Genomic DNA, 19710 nt, shown 5'->3' with positions numbered 1-19710 from the left:
CTCCTTAACATACAGTACATAAATAAACTCCCAACAATCATGTAGTAGCTGTACTATAGCTGCTACCAGTCCATTACGTATGTCTAATGTTTAATTGTATTTAAAGTATGTCCATGCCATTTGCACCTATGTGCAGTGAATATGTCACTGTCTTTGACTTGTCTTATTGCTTTACTGCCTTATTGCTTGTTGCTTCTCTTGTTTTCCTGCACCTAGCCTATATGCCCTGTTATTTTGCAACGGAGTCTACAGAACAAGAATTTCACACGTGATACTTGTACTACGGAGTGACAATAAAAATCTTGAATCTTGAATGTCATATATTTTCAATTATTGTCAGTATTACTCTAAAACTGAACATATTAACCCCTCTGGAGTCGATGGATGCGGCTGTCAAACATTAAGAACAATCTCTACTAGTATAATTAGAGAGTGGCACGGCGCACAATAGAGAGCCGCAGAAATAAGTCTGGAAAACATGGATGCTGGAAAACACATCCGGGGTCTTCACTGTTTTTGCCTATGGGATTTTTTAATGGGTTTTTGGCGCACTGCTTTAAATAAGGTCTGTTTAGTTTAGTTTAGTTTAGTTTATTAGGATCCCCATTAGTCGCAGCAGGATGCTACGGCTATTCTTCGTCTGTGGTTAACGCAAGCTTATTCAAATGCAAACCAGTGTTCAGCATGATAATCTTCACACATGAGGACCACTTTTATGAGTTTTGAACTTTTACGTGCCGTTAAAAGGGCAACCAGCTAGTTTAAGAAAAAAAAACGGCTAAATGAGACTACACTGTCGACGGGGATATTATACGTCGTCATGCCAAAGATCGAACACGGACATTCTCTTTCCCTCACCTGGTTCAGTCCGGGTTCAGTCAGTTCAGTCACACAGCTATTACCCACTCGCTCTTTCAAACTAGATGTATTAGTAAAACTCACACGCTATATCAATGCACAGCAGCACAACAACTCCTGTCACCTAACCTCGTGTCACCATGCTCTCTCAGAGGAGACTCAGGAGACCCCAACACTCAGTCCCGCCCAGCCGCCCAATTAGCCAATAGCAGTTTAGAGAAACGTGAAGTACCTCTAGACTAGGGCTGCCACAATTAGTCGACTAGTCGCGATGACGTCGATTACCAAAATCGTCGCCGACGTATTTGGTAATCGACGTCATCGCATGTTTTTTTTTATCTGAAAAAAAGAAAAAAACTTTTGTTTTGTTTCCCCGAAGCTGCTGCTGGCGGTGGCCTCACTGGCTGGCCTGGCCTCCAGGCGTCTCCGTCCTGTCTTTGATGCACATGCGCATGCGCAGTCATCCGGGGAAAACGTGACATCACCGGAAAAACAAGCAGCTTGCTCCATAGAAAAAATGTCTAGCCATCCTCGTACGTCCAAAGTGTGGGAGCGTTTCACCCACAATGATGTGAAATGCAAAATCTGCTAAATAAACGGAACTCGCTTATCATGACAGCACGAGTATGATGCGCGAGCATCTCAAAAGGAAGCACGTTGCGGCGAATGCAGACGATGATGGAGATGAAGGCTAATTAGCTTGTTAGCTCACTCACAATTTTTAGCTGCTAACATTAGCTATTGACTAACAATATTAACATTAAAAGCCTTGCTGTAATGTTGTCATCATAGCGACGTTAAGATCATGTGTTGCTGACGGGAATACTGGAAACCTCATTTTACTCAGCAGTTTGCACTCTCTACTTACTTTTTTCGTTTGAGGCCTGAAAAGACTGAAACAATTTATTTTTGTTGATATTTTGGTTGCAGTACATAGTGAATAGTTTTTGGTTCCATTTCCATTCCACGTAGTAGTGCCCTAATTTTATTTTCCATTATTCATTCAATGGATAGTAGATATTTCATTGCACTATATGTTTTCAATTTCAATGTGTACTATTTTGCAATTTGCACTATATTACATTTATTACATGCAAGTACAGATTGATGCCAGATATAAATATGCTGCTACATGCTCTAAACTTTAAAGTTAATTAAAAGATGATTTCTGAGTGAATTATGATCTTAATTGTCTTTATTTTTAGTTGGCACATGCTTAAAACAACTTGAAGCTAAATGTATAAGCTGATGATAGTTAAATCAGAGCGATTGAGTAATTGTGCGATAAGCTGCAATTTATGATCCGATTAGTCGACTAATTGTTAAAATAATCGGTGACTAGTCAACTATCAAAATAATCGTTTGTGGCAGCCCTACTCTAGACTGACCAATCAGAAGAAGTTAAAGACGAGCAATACTAGCAAGTTAGTTTGTCACACGTGTGGAGCTGTTTGACAGTGTTACCAAACTATAAAGTGATCTTGCAATGGTCCCACACACTGCTCTCTGTCAGCTCACAGTCACAACACTCTAACACTAAAGGTTGAATTTGGCTGTGGTGACGTGACGTGGAAGCCTATGCGACACTGTGTGTTAGTTCTGGAATAGCTTAGCATGAGCTTTTTACTTATATGGCTCACATTTATGCTTAAAAACTCATGAAAGTGGTCCTCATGTGTGAAGATTATCCTGCTGAACACAGGTTTGCATTTGAATAAGCTTGCATTAACCACAGACCTTATTTGAAGCATCGCGCCAAAAACCCATTCACAAATCCCATAGGCAGAAACAGTGAAGAACCGACTACAGCGAGCGACTACAGAAATACGTCATCCCTGCGGTATAGCTCAACTGCGCATGCGCGAAGCGGGTGAGCGCATGCATCTGCGAGAGGGAAAACCAACGAGGTATGGTAGAAATTAGCGATGAGGAGGAGGAGGATGGGAAGGACGATGACCACAGGAATGACGTATTTTTGTAGGCTCAACCAGAAATCGCTGCCATTTTGGTTCATCAGTGGAAAAGTCTATGGGGTTTTAGAATGGCTGGCCCACATCAGGTCCTGGTGGATGTTGACTCCCAGGTACTTAAAGCTGTTTACCCTTTCCACCACTGTGCCGTTGATGGTTACTGGGGGGTGAGTCTTCTTCCCCTTACTGTAATCTACAATGACCTCCTTGGTCTTAAGAGACGTTCAGTGAGGGGTGGTTGTCCTCAACCCCCATCTCCTGTCCTGTCTCTGGGGATTGACCCAGACTCACATCATTCAGCCCTCTATATTACTCAGGACAGGAAGTGGTAGATTAGAGCAGCTCCTTGGAGCTACTGCCCCCTGGATCTTTGAGGGAGGTATTACAACAACTTCTAAATTCTCCACAGTCCCCTTTACGTCCAGACGGAGGGCATCATGGGCATGCACAGAAAGAACACGGCCAGAGAGGAATCAGTTTACATAACATTTTTCTTTTGATCGGTTTATGAAAAGGTTTAAACTACCCCTCTGCAACCCATTGGAATGTCAATGGGTTGGGGCCTGTTTAATCTGATTGAGGTGTTTACAATATACATGTATGGAGCATTTTTAATCTGTTAAACCTATTATAATCTGATTATTAGGCTCCATATAATGTGCTCTACTGACCATGATGAAGTCCAGCCATTAGCGGCACGGTGGGGTGACAGGGGTGGAATATGTGAGGGCATTATCCTGAGGGAGGGACCCTTTAACAATTTAGATAGGAAATCCTGATCTTCCAGGCTTATACACTTAAAACCATGATTTCTGATGGCTTTCACAACAGATTACAGTTGAGAGCTAGGTCAGTGTAGTTAGGTCAGTGCACGCTTGGTCAGTTACACAATCAGAGCTTGGCTGACACAGTCACTGAGCGTTCCTGGAGCTTCAAACACCATCAAGCCACGATGATCTCATAAGAGAACATCTAGATGATCTTATGGACTGAGAGGATCTGAAGTCTCACAAATGGGCAATGGTAGCTAGTACACAATTAGGAGTTTCCACATAATTATTTGCCAATTTCTACAGAGGCACCATTGAGAGCCTCCTGACCAGCTGCTTCACTACCTGGTACGGGAACTGTACCACCATGGACCGCAAGGCGCTGAGAAGGGTGAGGTGCGTGGCCCAGCATGTGACAGCATGTGACAGGATGTGAGGTGCCAAAACTGCAGGATCTGTACACTCAGCGGTGCCTCAGGAAGTCCCGGAAGATCATCAAGGACATGACCCACCCGCACAACAGCATGTTCTCCCTGCTGCCCTCAGGGAGGAGATACAGGGTCCAGAAGGCACGTACAAACCGTCTGCGGAATAGTTTCTTCCCGCAGGCCACGAGACTCCTTAACAGATAACACACATGCATGCACACACACACACACTCACACTCACACACACACACACACACACACACACACACACTCACACCCTTTAGGGCGATAATTCCACTCATGTTTGAATACAAATCCAATTGCTGGGTACAAGTTGGCTAGCATAATTACTAAAATAAACAAAAGACTAATATTGGTTGCATGGTTGAGCAATATTGATCCAATGAAGCCACATTAGCGTTCATATATTACATTAAGGAACGTCCGTGTCCATCATTTATTTCAATGTCCGCTATCAAGAGCCATTCAGTTGGTTAATGAAATGGCTGGGCTGGGCGCAGAGTGTTTGGTGTGTGTGTTTGTGTGTGTGCTGGGCACAGAGTGTTTGATGTGTGTGTTTGTGTGTGTGCTGGGCGCAGAGTGTTTGGTGTGTGTGTTTGTGTGTGTGCTGGGCGCAGAGTGTTTGATGTGTGTGTTTGTGTGTGTGCTGGGCGCAGAGTGTTTGGTGTGTGTGTTTGTGTGTGTGCTGGGCGCAGAGTGTTTGATGTGTGTGTTTGTGTGTGTGCTGGGCGCAGAGTGTTTGGTGTGTGTGTTTGTGTGTGTGCTGGGCGCAGAGTGTTTGATGTGTGTGTGTGTGTGTGTGTGTGCTGGGCGCAGAGTGTTTGATGTGTGTGTTTGTGTGTGTGCTGGGCAGAGTGTTTGTGTGTGTGTTTGTGTGTGTGCTGGGCGCAGAGTGTTTGGTGTGTGTGTTTGTGTGTGTGCTGGGCGCAGAGTGTTTGATGTGTGTGTCTGTGTGTGTGTGTGTGTGTGTGTGTGTGTGTGTGTGCTGGGCGCAGAGTGTTTGGTGTGTGTGTTTGTGTGTGTGCTGGGCGCAGAGTGTTTGATGTGTGTGTTTGTGTGTGTGCTGGGCGCAGTGTGTTTGATGTGTGTGTTTGTGTGTGTGTGTGTGTGTGTGTGTGTGTGTGTGTGCGTTTGTGTGTGTGCTGGGCGCAGAGTGTTTGATGTGTGTGTGTGTGTGTGTGTGTGTGTGCTGGGCGCAGAGTGTTTGGTGTGTGTGTGTGTGTGTGTGTGTGTGTGTGTGTGTGTGTGTGTGCTGGGCGCAGAGTGTTTGGTGTGTGTGTTTGTGTGTGTGCTGGGCGCAGAGTGTTTGATGTGTGTGTTTGTGTGTGTGTGTGTGTGTGTGTGTGTGCTGGGCGCAGAGTGTTTGGTGTGTGTGTGTGTGTGTGTGTGTGTGTGTGTGTGTGTGCTGGGCGCAGAGTGTTTGGTGTGTGTGTGTGTGCTGGGCGCAGAGTGTTTGATGTGTGTGTGTGTGTGTGTGCTGGGCACAGAGTGTTTGATGTGTGTGTGTGTGTGTGTGCTGGGCGCAGAGTAGACTCAGCCCTCAGTCTTAATCCGTTTCACTCCTGTAAGACTGAGAATATTACTATTTAAATCTTTGCATAATATTAGGTGGCGCTGTTGGAAGCCTTGCATCGGAGAACCAATCATGAGTGTTGTGGGCGGGCCTGCTTTCTGGGGGCAGTGACGCTCATGCAGAACCAGTGTTTCGCAAAACATCGCCGCGTTTGCGGAGCAACATATTAATCACTTAGAAACAAACATAACCTGGTAATAGGACGTGTTTCATCCGGCCCCGGTGGCTAGAGGTCTTTTCCCCAGCGATAAGCCCGACTCCCGAGGCTAACGTTACAGAGCCTGCTGATGACTCACAGTAGCAAGCGGACCACTTCCGGGTAGGAAAAATTATAGTAAAATAAACAACAGGTATAAACTCTCTTTGCAGCACATCGGTGTCTTGCTCTATATTGGAACTATGATAAATGGCATTGCCGCTACCAAATAAAATTCTAATAATAAATGTAGGCGTGTCTGCTGCCGGCCGTTCTCGCCGGGCTCGGACAGACAGTTTCTGACAGTGAAATTCCAAGACGTTTGGTGGCGCAGCTCACCAAACGTCTGGGAGCCGAGACTAGGCGCAGAGTGTTTGGTGTGTGTGTGTGTGTGTGTGCTGGGCGCAGAGTGTTTGATGTGTGTGTGTGTGTGTGTGCTGGGCGCAGAGTGTTTGATGTGTGTGTGTGTGTGTGTGTGCTGGGCGCAGAGTGTTTGATGTGTGTGTGTGTGTGTGCTGGGCGCAGAGTGTTTGATGTGTGTGTGTGTGTGTGTGTGTGTGTGTTGGGCGCAGAGTGTTTGATGTGTGTGTGTGTGTGTGTGTGTGTGTGTGTGCTGGGCGCAGAGTGTTTGATGTGGGAGATTCAAGCTGTCAAAAGGCAAGAGCTGTCAAAAGGGAACAAAACGCTCGCTCCTCGCCAATCGCGGCGCTTGTCTGCTGCATAGGTGCGTAGGTGCGTAGGTGCGTAGGTGCGTAGGTGGGCGCAGGGCGTGGTCTGCCCGAAACCACGGTGGGTTCCATAACGCCATTATTACAAAATGCAGAGAAACTTATTTGGAACACTGGGAAAATAATCCAAATGGAGATTTGAATATTATTTGGCCAATAAAGAGTGAAAATGAATTAGTGGGTATGAATAGCTAGCTCTATACTATCAGAGATAGAAAGCAGAGACATATTCTAACCAAGTATAGTCACAGTGACCGCCAATAAACAATTGAAACAGGTACATGTAGACATAGGAAATGTTGGCAAGCCAAAGAAAACAGAATATGTGGTTGCAGGGTTGAGACCGAGATGCAAATGTGAAAAACTCAAACCACCCAGAGAATGTACTTTAACAAATTCAGCTCCCAAATGATGAACTCCAAAGAGCTTGATGATGAGCCCAAACTAGGAATTGTCCTCAGAGAAGGAACACAACAGATCTGGCTGCACAATATGTACTATATGTGCTCCTGACTGAAGTACAGTCACCGGCCGCTTCTTTTCACCTGATGGCAAGGGTTTTCATCAGCAGGAAGTAGCAACTAAGCTGGAATAAATTACAATTTTGATTAAATTTACTCCAAAATATATATTTTTTTAATTTAACGGGTCAAAATTAGCATGACAAATTCAAATTTATGCAATTCAAACAATCTCTGCTGGCACTAATACCCATTTTCCATTAACATATATGCAGCAAATTCTGGATTCTGGAATGGATTCTATCAACAAAGGAGCCAGGTTTAGGCAGTTTAGACACCATTTTTATTAATCTGGCAACATTTGCTTCTTGGACATGGTATTAATTTTCATGTCAATGTATTTCAAAATTGTACTTGTTTTGGTCCATTCTCTGGATCTAGCAGTTTGAACTCTGCGTGTCTGTGCTGTGTCTTACCTGGCTTGATGGTTCGTTGCTGAGTGAATCTCCTTTGCATTCTGATAGGCGACTATGAGGCCATGCAGGTAAGGTGGCAGCCAGCCTGTCTTGTGGGAGACGGGGAACAGTTTTCATATGAGGTAAGTTGTCTGCTGCTGCAGGTGTGTCTGTGTCTGTGGAAAGTTTGCAGCTTGTGTCCTCTTCTGGAAGAAGGACCTCTGCATCCATGCAGACAGAAGAGCTGTGGCCATGGTAAGCTGTGGTATGTTTGCTATCCTTGCTGTCTCGATTGAAGGACGATCGGGATATGACCCCAAACTTGCGCGTCCGTTTGCCGTTCTGCAGCGGGCTGCCGGGTGGCTCGGAGGAGGTGGAGCTACACTGCTCCTCTGCATAGCCGCCCATCCCATCGCTCAGAGGAACACTGGCACTGCCATTACACGGAGGGGGAGGAGCCTTTCGCTTGATTCGCCGCAGCATTATCAGGTAGATGCAACCCCCATTCCAGCACTGGTCAGCCAGGTAACTGTAAAGAGAGGAGAAAAGAATCATGCTGTCAATACAGTGTTATTACGGACTCCTGGCAATCTAATTATCGAGGGCCCCCTGTGGCTAAAAATGGAGGCCAGCTCTATTGCATACTTTTCCCTGTCAGGCATGTTATTTTCTAAGCTAGAGATGCCTGGGGCTTTAACAAATTTAGGTTTTGTTGTGAAAAATTCTGTCAGAACCCTAAGCCAGGTTAGAAGCGTTTTGAATATACCTGATGTTTCTGTTCATACACCAATTTGTTTTAATCACTCTTTTTTGTCAGACAGAACCGTGCCTGGAGTGAGAAAGGACTGGTTTCCATCAGAGACCTACTGTATACATAGATGGTTATTTTGCATCCTTTTATCTTCTGAGGAGGAAATTTTAATTGCTCAACACACATTGGCTTGGATACCTACAAGTAAGACATTGGGCTCTATCTTCCGACAGGCGCTATCCCCTAATAGCGCTTGAGCACCTGTTTGCGCGTGCCTTAAGGCAGGGAAGATAGCAGTCCGCCTTGCACCGTCCGCCAGGTGTTATGCTGAGTTTTGCACCCCAGCGCCGGCAGCATCCCCACCTCACGGGAGCATATTGTAATGATTTACACAGAAATTTAACTGTTTAAAAGTGATATAATTGCCTGGTAGACGTGACCTCCCTAATTTCTAAGTTAAAACAGCCCCAAAATATGTTGGGGATGCAATTCTCGGCCGGGATGCGGAAACGTTCACGGCACGAGTCGCAGACGCAAATTAGAGCCATGCCAAAATCATCTGCGCCCCAAAATGCCTGCGCAAACGGGATTTGGGCGGTCTTAACTACCAGAATTATTCACAGGTGTGGCTAGGCAATGCTGGGCATTACGGCAATCAAAACCAATCAGATTCCCGTCTCACAATGGCTGTTTGTGCGAGGCATGCAGTATGCTGTAATTCTCTCCATGCGTAATAGAGTGTACTCAAACGTGCGAGGACAGAGAGAGCTTATTGACAGATCGTCTGTGGTGCCAACGACCCTCTGGGTTTTGAAGGTAAATAGTAGGGGTGTCACGATATTTCGTCGCACGATATATCGCGATATCGAAACGTCACGATATGCGTATCGTCAGAAAAAAATTATATCGGAAAAAAAAAAAAAAAAAAAAAAAAGGTTTTGCTCCTGAATAATAATAGAACAAATTTAGCAGAATCAACACACATGGGTGAGGGGGCAGACTACTACTGGCATGGCAAAACAGCTCAAGGGGTACATAAGATTACATAAGTTTAGGGACCATTGAGCATGAGTTATTTAAGAAAATTATTTACTTTTGTTAAAAAAAATATTGTTAAAATATCGTATCGTTATCGTGAACCCAATATCGTGTATCATATTGTATCGTGAAATTAGTGTATCGTGACACCCCTAGTAAATAGCCTATGTCCATTGTCCAACAAGTTTTCTAAATGAATTTCCCTCTTTGCGATGTGATAAAAGTTTCTCAGTGAGTTATAGTTGATTGCCTCACTGAATTATCTGCTAATACCCAATTTTAGCAGCATAATTTGATGTCCTGGCATGGCAAGGCTGTGTGTAATGACATATTCAAAAGGAATTCCACTTTCCACTGCGCTGCACTGCACGGAGATTACGGCTGCGCTCCCAGCGCAACGAGGTATTTGCGCGTAAGAGGTCCTTTTCAAAGCTCTTAGCGCAAAGTAATTGCTCGCTGCTGACGATAGGGTAATGCCATCTATCCCACATTTTAGCGCTGAAACGCCTGCTTTGGCATGGGGCAGCCAATGCCCAGTGCAATTATCACAGGCATGCGCTTGTGTCCGCCCCCAATTTGCATTGCGCACGGCGTTAAACGAGTGCAAACACTAAATTAGCGCTTTTGGGAAGATAGGGCCCATTATGTTCAATCCAAGATTTGTGATTTTGAAGATCTACCAAATGAACATTCTTTTTTATGTTTTGTTAAGCCCCCCTCACTCCAGGCATCTAATTTCTAGATTTGTGTGTATATTTGATGGCTGCATCAGGGCCCCCACTGAGAGGAATAGAGAGGCATGGCAGGGGGAGCTTGGTGTTAATTTATCTGAAATTATATTGGACAGAAGTCTGTCTGTGGTCCAACTCTGCTCAATTAACAGCAGACACCAGCTGATTCAATTTAAAGTCACTCACAGTGTATTCATTATTCCAATTCTAGGCTGCACAAGATCTACCCTTCTGTCTCACCACTATGTGATCACTCATATCACCATATTACCATATCCATCCAACATCTAACACCATATCTAGTCTCATTCTCATATTACCATATCCAACATCTAAGACCATATCTAGTAGTCTCATAGAACCATATTACCATATCCAACATCTAAGACCATACAGTATCTAGTCTCATAGAACCATATTACCATATCCAACATCTAAGACCATATCTAGTCTGATATCACCATATTCCAATATCCAAAATCTAATGTAAGAGAATATCTAGTCTCATATCACCAGATTACCATATCCAACATCTAAGACCATACAGTATCTAGTCTCATATCACCAGATCGATATATTGCCCAGCCCTAATTGTGATATACCTAGCATGACTACACGCTAGCATGACAAGGTTGGTACCAATGGATTCATGAGGTCTTCTAGTTATATGAGGGTTAGGGGTTAGGGGTTAGGGTTATATGAGGCCAGGCTCTTCACTCCAGCTTTACAAATGAGCTACATCCCATGTACTACAGCCTTTGAAAGATAGCATTGTCACGCCGCAAGAAGTAGAATAGTTCAACCTCAAGGGTGGGCAGAAAATACAACCATACCCCCCCGCCCCCGCACCAGCGGACAGCCAAAATATCTAAAACCCCCAGTGAACATAATACAGCTGTGGGACACAGAGAATCAGAGATACAATACACACAAGGTGCTTTAGCTCCATTTCATGCAGGGGTGTTTGATTTCACAAAGCCAAATAGCTCGTAGACTATCAGGGATTATGTGCATGTTTTAGTCAGATTATGCGGACTACATTTTGATACATGAAATCTGGCTCAAATAACAGATGCTGTTTATCATGGCATTGTCAAGTATCAAAGCCTCCTGTCATCTCCTGATATGCTGGACATTTGCTGAACAAGAAAACTATTACTATTACTATTACATTATGCATTTACACTGAATTCCACTGAAATTAAAACAGCAAGCAAAGGGAGGCAACAGATTTTCTCCAGAAGCACTGCATGAAGGGTGGAAAAAGTTACTGTATACATAAACTACAATGTTTACACATACAGAAAAAGACGATGCCATAAAAGCACGTTTTTGTTAGTGGCAATGAATGAGAAGAAAACAGTCAAGCACACACCTTGAACTCTGCTCTTACATTTGATACAAGTCAAAGGAGTCCTCCTCCCTGTCCTGTCCACTCTGAGCCCAGGCAGCAGACAGGCATTGCGGTAATGTCGTGCGCTTCAGTTTGCTTCGTGCTTTAACTCAGCAGCTATTCTCTCTGTCCTGCAAAGGTCCTGACTGCTGACTGACAACACTGATGCAACCTTCCCAACAAAGCATTTGCTTACAACCCCAAATGGAGTGGCAGACAATGATGAGAGGCCAAAACTAATGTGAAACAAAACCGTTTGAAACAAAACAAAACACTTTTACAGGCCAACCAGGAAAGGTCTGTTGACAAACTGTCTCCACATCTTTTGAGAAAAATGAAAATCAACTACATACTAAAGAAGAGTAAGAATAGACATTAAACTGGCTGTCTAGAATGAAAGTTGTACTTGAAAAATGCTTTGTAATTCAGGAAGAACAATAACAGGTTACCAGCGTGTGATCAATATTCACTGTGAAGCACTATAACAGGTGTGATCAATATTCACTGTGAAGCTCTATAACAGGTGTGATCAATATTCGCTGTGAAGAACTATTAACAGGTTACCAGCGTGTGATCAATATTCACTGTGAAGAACTATTAACAGGTTACCAGCGTGTGATCAATATTCACTGTGAAGAACTATTAACAGGTTACCAGCGTGTGATCAATATTCACTGTGAAGAACTATTAACAGGTTACCAGCGTGTGATCAATATTCACTGTGAATAACTATAACAGGTGTGATGAATATTCACTGTGAAGCTCTATAACAGGTGAGATCAATATTCACTGTGAAGCACTATAACAGGTGTGATCAATATTCACTGTGAAGAACTATTAACAGGTTACCAGCGTGTGATCAATATTCACTGTGAAGAACTATAACAGGTGTGATCAATATCCACTGTGAAGCTCTATAACAGATGTGATCAATATTCACTGTGAAGAACTATAACAGGTGTGATCAATATTCACTGTGAAGAACTATAACAGGTGTGATCAATATTCACTGTGAAGAACTATAACAGGTGTGATCAATATCCACTGTGAAGCTCTATAACAGGTGTGATCAATATTCACTGTGAAGCACTATAACAGGTGTGATCAATATTCACTGTGAAGAACTATAACAGGTGTGATCAATATTCACTGTGAAGCACTATAACAGGTGTGATCAATATTCACTGTGAAGCTCTATAACAGGTGTGATCAATATTCACTGTGAAGCTCTATAACAGGTGTGATCAATATTCACTGTGAAGAACTATAACAGGTGTGATCAATATTCACTGTGAAGCTCTATAACAGCTGTGATCAATATTCACTGTGAAGCTCTATAACAGGTGTGATCAATATTCACTGTGAAGAACTATAACAGGTGTGATCAATATTCACTGTGAAGCTCTATAACAGGTGTGATCAATATTCACTGTGAAGCTCTATAACAGGTGTGATCAATATTCACTGTGAAGCACTATAACAGGTGTGATCAATATTCACTGTGAAGAACTATAACAGGTGTGATCAATATTCACTGTGAAGCACTATAACAGGTGTGATCAATATCCACTGTAAAGAACTATTAACTCATTCATGGCCAGTTTAGGACTGCCAATATTTAGCTCAGGCCAAATATTTTCATAATTGTTGGTCATCTTTCAAGACCCACAGTAAATTATCTATTAGCACCAAAGTGATTTGCAATACCTCAAAATGAAGATGTACGTCTCTGGGTTCACCAGGGGAAAAAAAGTGAGCTTTTAGCATGTTCTGTACTCTACTTATAGCCATTTATATACACCCTGTTTTCACCAAAAAGGTCTCTCTGAGAAGAGAAATTGGAGAAAAGGGCATTTTTGTAAAGGACACAATCTCACGCAGAACTCGCTCTCAATTCTTTTATTTTGAACTGTATTGACATCAGACATGTAAATATTATTCGTTATGACACAAATGACAAAATAAATAAATATATATACCGTATATATATATACATGAAGTGCTTTTTAGGCCGGTGCTTGCACTGGCCTATAGGAGCAAGTGTGTCCCAATCGCTCCTGTCACCCTTCCTGGCACCCTTTCATCAAGATGGGCTTTTACTTTGAAATTTGTTTTATTTGACGAATGTCAGGTTTCGGACTTCCTGTCTGCCCTGGTCTGATCTTGTTTAGCTTGACAGAGTCGCTCACGGCCGGCGCCCATGTTAACGTTACACGCGACGCAACAAATAAACAAACACACATTTCCCAGTGTCTCTGGACATCAACAGTAGCGGGAGACGTCTCCCCTTCCAGCAAATATACATGAATGTTATGCATAAGGAACATGAACATCTTACCGCGAGGCAGAGAGCTAAGATAAGTAGCTAACAGCTGAGCTAAGTAGGCTATTATAGCGTGTTAGCTGATCGGAAAAGCATGTAAACAGCGGTGAGATCTCCTTTATTAAAGTATGCAACCATTTCCAATGAACAAATGACATGTAGCCTTCAACTTTAAAACAAAACAATGTGCTTCTGCTTACTTCTTACATTCAACTCTGTATGGCAGTGAGTGCAGACAGTGCAGCACCAGTGGCATGTAGCCCTCAAGTATTTTAAACAAAAACAATAGTGCTTCTGCTGCTTACTTAGCCTCCATTCAACTTTTTATGGCAGACCTGTTCAAAGAATTCAAGGTGGGTTCATTCTTCTAAACGGTGTAAAATAACACGTTTAACAACATATCAAACGGACGTTATCCTGTCACATTAGTTTTTGAGATAGCTGGCAATGCATTGTGTAACCAAAAAAACGTTTGGCTAACGTTAACGTTAACGTGTATTGTAATGGAATCTTTATGGGACACGGCTAATACCTGGCACAGCGTTAGCTAGCATAGTGTAGCACGTGTGCAATGCAAATGGAATCATTATGGAACTATGGCTAAGTTTGGCTCTTAGCCGTGTCCCATAATGATTCCATTACAAATATTGCTTTCCGATTCTCTCTCACACACGCACGCACTCACTCACACGCACGCACGCACGCACGCACGCACGCACACACACACACACACACACACACACACACACACACACACACACACACACACACACACACACACACACACAAACAAACAAACCATGCCTTCACTTACCCTTTCACCGTGCTGCCCTGGTTGTCATCACAAAGACGCCAGGATATCCCAGCTGGAGGAGAGAGTAGCTCTGCTCCACCAGCTCAAAGATGAAGAAATGTTCATGGACTCCCTGGTCAAATCCTGCATCCCGATCTCGTCTCCACCTACTGCCGAGCTGGACTCCGACTCTTTAATTATTGTGGGTCACGCTGCCGCTGTTAACATCTCTGCAGCCCTGGCAGACACTGTTCTGGACCCTGACATTGATATCTCCCGGACTGACAAATACGAGTGGCTAGGTAACATGCCCAAAGTCCTATCAAACTCCACCCCCGCTCAGAACCAGCTGTGGAAATCAGCAGGCAAGGGCAATCATGGTGGGAAACTCCTTCCTCGCCGTTCCCCACCGGAGAACCGCCCACTGCCCACTTACAACAAGTTTTCCTCTCTAAGTGAAGAAACAACATCTCCTCCATCCACGTCCAGTCCACCTGCTGTCCCCACTGTCCCATCATCCCGACGCATCCCTCTCGTCCATTCTGCTAAATTCGTTTTCACTCCCTGTCCCTCCCCCAGATCGCCCCCTCTGTCCGCTCCTCCAGCACTTGTTCTCTCCAAGCACGTTATCCCACCATCATCATCCAGTAATAATTTGTCAAATACCCTCCTCCCCCCCTCCTGCGTCTCATCCACAAACCCCCCCGCTCATCCTTCTCACTCGCGTCCATCCCTCCTGCCCCGTCTCATACCTCCCACTGTGCTGATAATCGGCGACTCCATAACCCGGAATCTCCGCTTCATTAACACAGTCACACATTGTTTTCCCGGTGCCACCACGACGGACATCATCAATAGACTCCCAGCAATCATAGTCACAATGCCGCCAACAATAAAGAAAATAATAGTCCACATTGGGTCCAACGATGTCAATAAGCAACAGTCTGAACTGACGAAAAAACATTTTGTCACTCTTTTCGGCCTGCTCAACAACACTGGAAAATCCATTTTCCTCTCTGGTCCCATTCCAACGTTCCGTCGCGGCGACATGTACTTTAGTCGCCTGCTCGCTCTCCACACCTGGCTCCACTCCGTCTGCATCACTCACAGCATCACTTTCATCCACAATTTCACTCTGTTTTGGGAGCGCTCCTCTTTCTATTCTCCCGACGGACTTCATCCGAGCATGCTAGGCTTACAAATGCTTGCTGCCAATCTCCATCGTGCCCTGGCCGTCAAAGCGTCCGCTACCCCTCGCGCTTGACTTTCAGGTCCATCTCCCCTATTGGTCACTTCCGGCCAGTTTCAACAAAACACTCCAGCCCCCCCCTCCCCCGCTACCCCCCCCATATCCACAGTCAACATCCATCCCAACCTGATCTCAGCAAATCTCCCCCGCCCTACTCCCCCCTCCCCATTATTGCACTGTTTATCTCAACTTCGCTCCCCCCCCCCACCCCCGCCCTCCCCCTTCACCTTTAGCCAACATCTACCTGAACACAGAAAAACTCCCCTGCCTTGCTCCCCCTCCCCCATTACTGCTCTACCTATCCCTACTCTGCTCCGCCCTCGCCCCCCTCCCACTTACCTTCACCCTGCCGAAATTTTTTCTAAAAAAGGCATTAATATTAACAACCTCATATCCATCCCCTCCTCCCCCTCCCCCCCTCCACTCTGTAACAACCTTTTTAATATTGAGGGAGGTCTCTGGAACTGCCAGTCTGCTGTCAATAAACCGGACATCATATCTGCCCACGCCCTTTCTCTGTCACTTCACTTTCTTGCACTCACTGAAACCTGGATCACCCCCGAAAATACTGCCACTCCTGCCGCCCTCTCATCTGCATTCTCCTTCTCCCATACCCCCAGACCCTCCGGACGCGGGGGTGGCACGGGCATTCTTATCTCCTCCACCTGGTCTTATTCTGTCTCACCTCTTTCCCACCTTTCTATTTCCTCCTTCGAATCCCACTCCGTCACTATTACCCTTCCCATCAAACTTATCATAATCATCATCTACCGCCCACCTGGACCCCTCTGCACATTCCTTGAAGATCTACACACCCTCCTCTCCCTCTTTCCTGAAGACACCCCACTGACCCTCATGGGAGATTTTAACATCCCACACTTAACTCTTCTCTCTACCCCCTTTCTCAACTTCTTTTCATCTTTAGATCTGTCACTATCTTCCTCCCCTCCCACCCATAAAGCCGGTAACCTCCTTGACCTCATCTTCACCCGTTCCTGCTGCATCTCCAACCTCTCAGTCACCCCTCTCCATGTTTCCGATCACTTCTTCATTTCCTTCTCCCTCCCAATCTCCCCTCCCACCTCTCACCCTCCCCCTTCTCTCCCCATTTCCTCCCGGCGCAACCTCAAATCTCTCTCACCCTCATCCCTATCCTCCGCCACCCTCTCCCTCCTCCCCCCCGCCGATCAATTCTCTCTCCTATCCCCTGATGAAGCCTCACTCACCCTCATATCCTCTCTCTCCTCTGCCCTTGACTCCCTCTGCCCACTCTCTACCAAACCTGCCCGCCCCTCTCCCCCTGCACCCTGGCTCACCGAACCTCTCCGCACCAACCGCTCCCGACTCCGCACCTCAGAAAGAACATGGAAAAAATCTCGCAACCCCAATGACCTCGCCGCTTATCACCTCTCCCTCTCCAACTTCACCTCCTCCATTTCTTCTGCCAAATCCTCCTTCTACATTTCCACTATTCAATCCTCTGCTTCTAATCCCCGCAAACTCTTCCAGACATTCACGTCCCTCCTCAATCCGCCTCCTCCGCCCCCTCCCTCTTCCCTTTCTGCCAACGATTTCTCCTCCTTCTTCATCAATAAGGTCGCTGCCATTAGCTCATCATTTCCCTCACCATCCCTCCTCACCCCTTCTCTCACCTCCTCTTCTTCACAACCTCCTGCCTCCATGTCATTCTTCTCTCCCCTCTCCTCAGATGATCTCCTCAAAATCATTCTTTCAGCCCGTGCCACCTCCTGCCCCCTCGATCCTATCCCCTCACCCCTCCTTCAGTCCATCTCCCCTGACATTGCTCCCTATCTCACCTCCCTCATCAACTCCTCCCTCTCCTCTGGTATTTTCCCCTCTGCCCTAAAAACAGCCATAATCAAACCACTCCTCAAGAAACCGTCCCTCGACCCCTCCGCCATCAACAACTACCGCCCCGTCTCCCTCCTTTCCTTCATCTCCAAATCACTCGAACGCACAGTATCTGGTCAATTATCCTCCTATCTCTCCCTTCACAACCTCTCTGACCCCCTTCAATCTGGCTTCAAACCTGCACATTCCACTGAAACAGCTCTTCTTTCTGTCACCTCCGCCCTTCACTCCGCCAAAGCTTCATCACTCTCCTCCGTTCTCATACTTCTCGATCTGTCTGCTGCTTTTGACACCATCAACCACCAAATTCTACTTTCCACCCTATCCGACCTTGGTATCACCGGCTCTGCACTTTCTTGGTTTTCCTCCTACCTATCTACTCGCTCTTTTCAGGTCCTCTGGAGAGGAACTCTTTCGGACCCCTGCACTCTCACCACGGGTGTTCCCCAGGGTTCTGTCTTAGGTCCTTTCCTCTTCCTTCTCTACATGAGATCTCTGGGTCACGTCATTTCCTCTCACGGGTTCTCCTATCACTCCTACGCAGACGACACACAACTCTATCTCTCCTTCCCCCCCTCGGACTCTAATATCTCTTCCCGTATCTCTGCCTGCCTCAAAGATATTAGCAACTGGATGTCGTCTCACCATCTCAAACTCAACCCCGACAAAACCGAACTTCTCTTCTTCCCCTGCAACGACTCCCCCCTATCCGATCTGTCCCTATCCATCGACAACACCACCGTCCTCCCCTCCCAATCTGCCAAAAATCTCGGAATCACCATCGACAATCAACTATCTTTCTCTGCCCACATTACAGCACTGGCACGTTCCTGTAGATTCTCCCTCTTTAACATTAGAAAGATCCGCCCTTTTTTAACCTCAGAAGCAACCCAAATTTTAGTCCAGGCCATGGTTTTATCTAGACTTGATTATTGCAATGTTCTTCTAGCCGGTCTCCCCTCCTCTGCAATCCAACCCCTTCAACTCATCCAGAATTCTGCTGCCCGCCTTGTTTTCAACCAACCCAAATTCTCTCACGTCACCCCCCTCCTCCGTGACCTCCACTGGCTCCCCATCCTGTCACGCATCAAATTCAAAACCCTTGTCCTCACATACAGAGCTGTCCACTCAACTGCCCCCCAATACCTTCAAACCTTGGTCACGTTCCAACCCTCCCACCGCTCCCTCCGCCCCTCCACTAGCGCAAGCCGTCTCGCCCCCCCCTTGCTTCGCGGGCTTAGGGGCCGCTCTCAATCTCGCCTCTTTTCCTGTCTCGCCCCCAAATGGTGGAACGAGCTCCCCCCCCTAGTCAGGACATCCGAATCTCTCCCCATCTTCCGCAATCGGTTAAAAACCCATCTCTTTTCCCTCCATTTCACCTCCCCCTAACCTTCCCTTTCCATCACCCTTAACATGCTGCCCACGTACCTTCAACTGTCTGTTTATTTGTTTGTTGGCTTTTATTGTATTTATCTTTTTCCCTTATCTCTGTTTCCACTATGTATGTTACATGATTTTATGGTTGTTATTTTCTGTATGTACGTCGCTTTGGAGAAAGGCGTCTGCCAAATGAAATAAAGTAAAATAAAGTAAAGTAAATATTGCATTGCACACGTGACATGTTATTTTACTAAAAATAATACATTTTACCATCATTTCAAGTAGAATGATACCACCCAAGTAAGAATATGTCAAGTGTTTCAAGTGCTTTACTGAAATATTTGGACCATATAATGATAATACAATTATCTCAACCTTAAAAGGTTACATATAGGTGCCAAAAAGCCATAAATTCACATCAAACAACAAAGAAAAACAACAATTATAATTCAAGTTTAAACAGTAAGTGTGCAGCTGCAGCATTTATTTAAAAAAAAAATCTTTATCCTGCATCCCTAAACACAAACAGGGAAAAAAGGTGGAAAATCAGATGACGGCTTATATGTGCTCTGTTGATTGTTAAAATGTGTATGGGTATACATGGGTGATCCCATGCACCGGCCGTATGCCAGGTTTCGACCTGGCCTTGTTTTACATTCAACAATACAGTTTACTCAGTGTGAGTGAGTGTGAATGTGTGTCTCTTTACATTACATTAGT

The 19710-nt window shown here is 45.2% G+C and overlaps 1 protein-coding gene across 1 annotated transcript in view; it reads right to left on the bottom strand.

Moving 5' to 3' along the window:
• The window catches only part of LOC310800788 (PDZ domain-containing protein 2-like), a gene marked incomplete at both ends in the record, with an annotated part of 59220 nt that extends 42832 nt beyond the window's left edge, over nt 1-16388 (bottom strand). The window contains 3 exons of the mRNA XM_083664711.1: nt 7482-7989; nt 14511-14527; nt 16281-16388. Coding sequence (XP_083520837.1) covers nt 7482-7989; nt 14511-14527; nt 16281-16388 — 633 coding nt within the window. The remainder of the gene's footprint in view (nt 1-7481; nt 7990-14510; nt 14528-16280) is intronic.
• Nucleotides 16389-19710: the final 3322 nt, after the last annotated feature.

Source organism: Poromitra crassiceps (assembly GCF_964638095.1).
Source record: "Poromitra crassiceps genome assembly, contig: HAP1_SCAFFOLD_72, whole genome shotgun sequence".
Taxonomy (NCBI): Eukaryota; Metazoa; Chordata; class Actinopteri; order Beryciformes; family Melamphaidae; genus Poromitra; species Poromitra crassiceps.
Note: the sequence above shows the minus strand (reverse complement) of the source record. Positions and strands in the feature narration are given on the sequence as shown.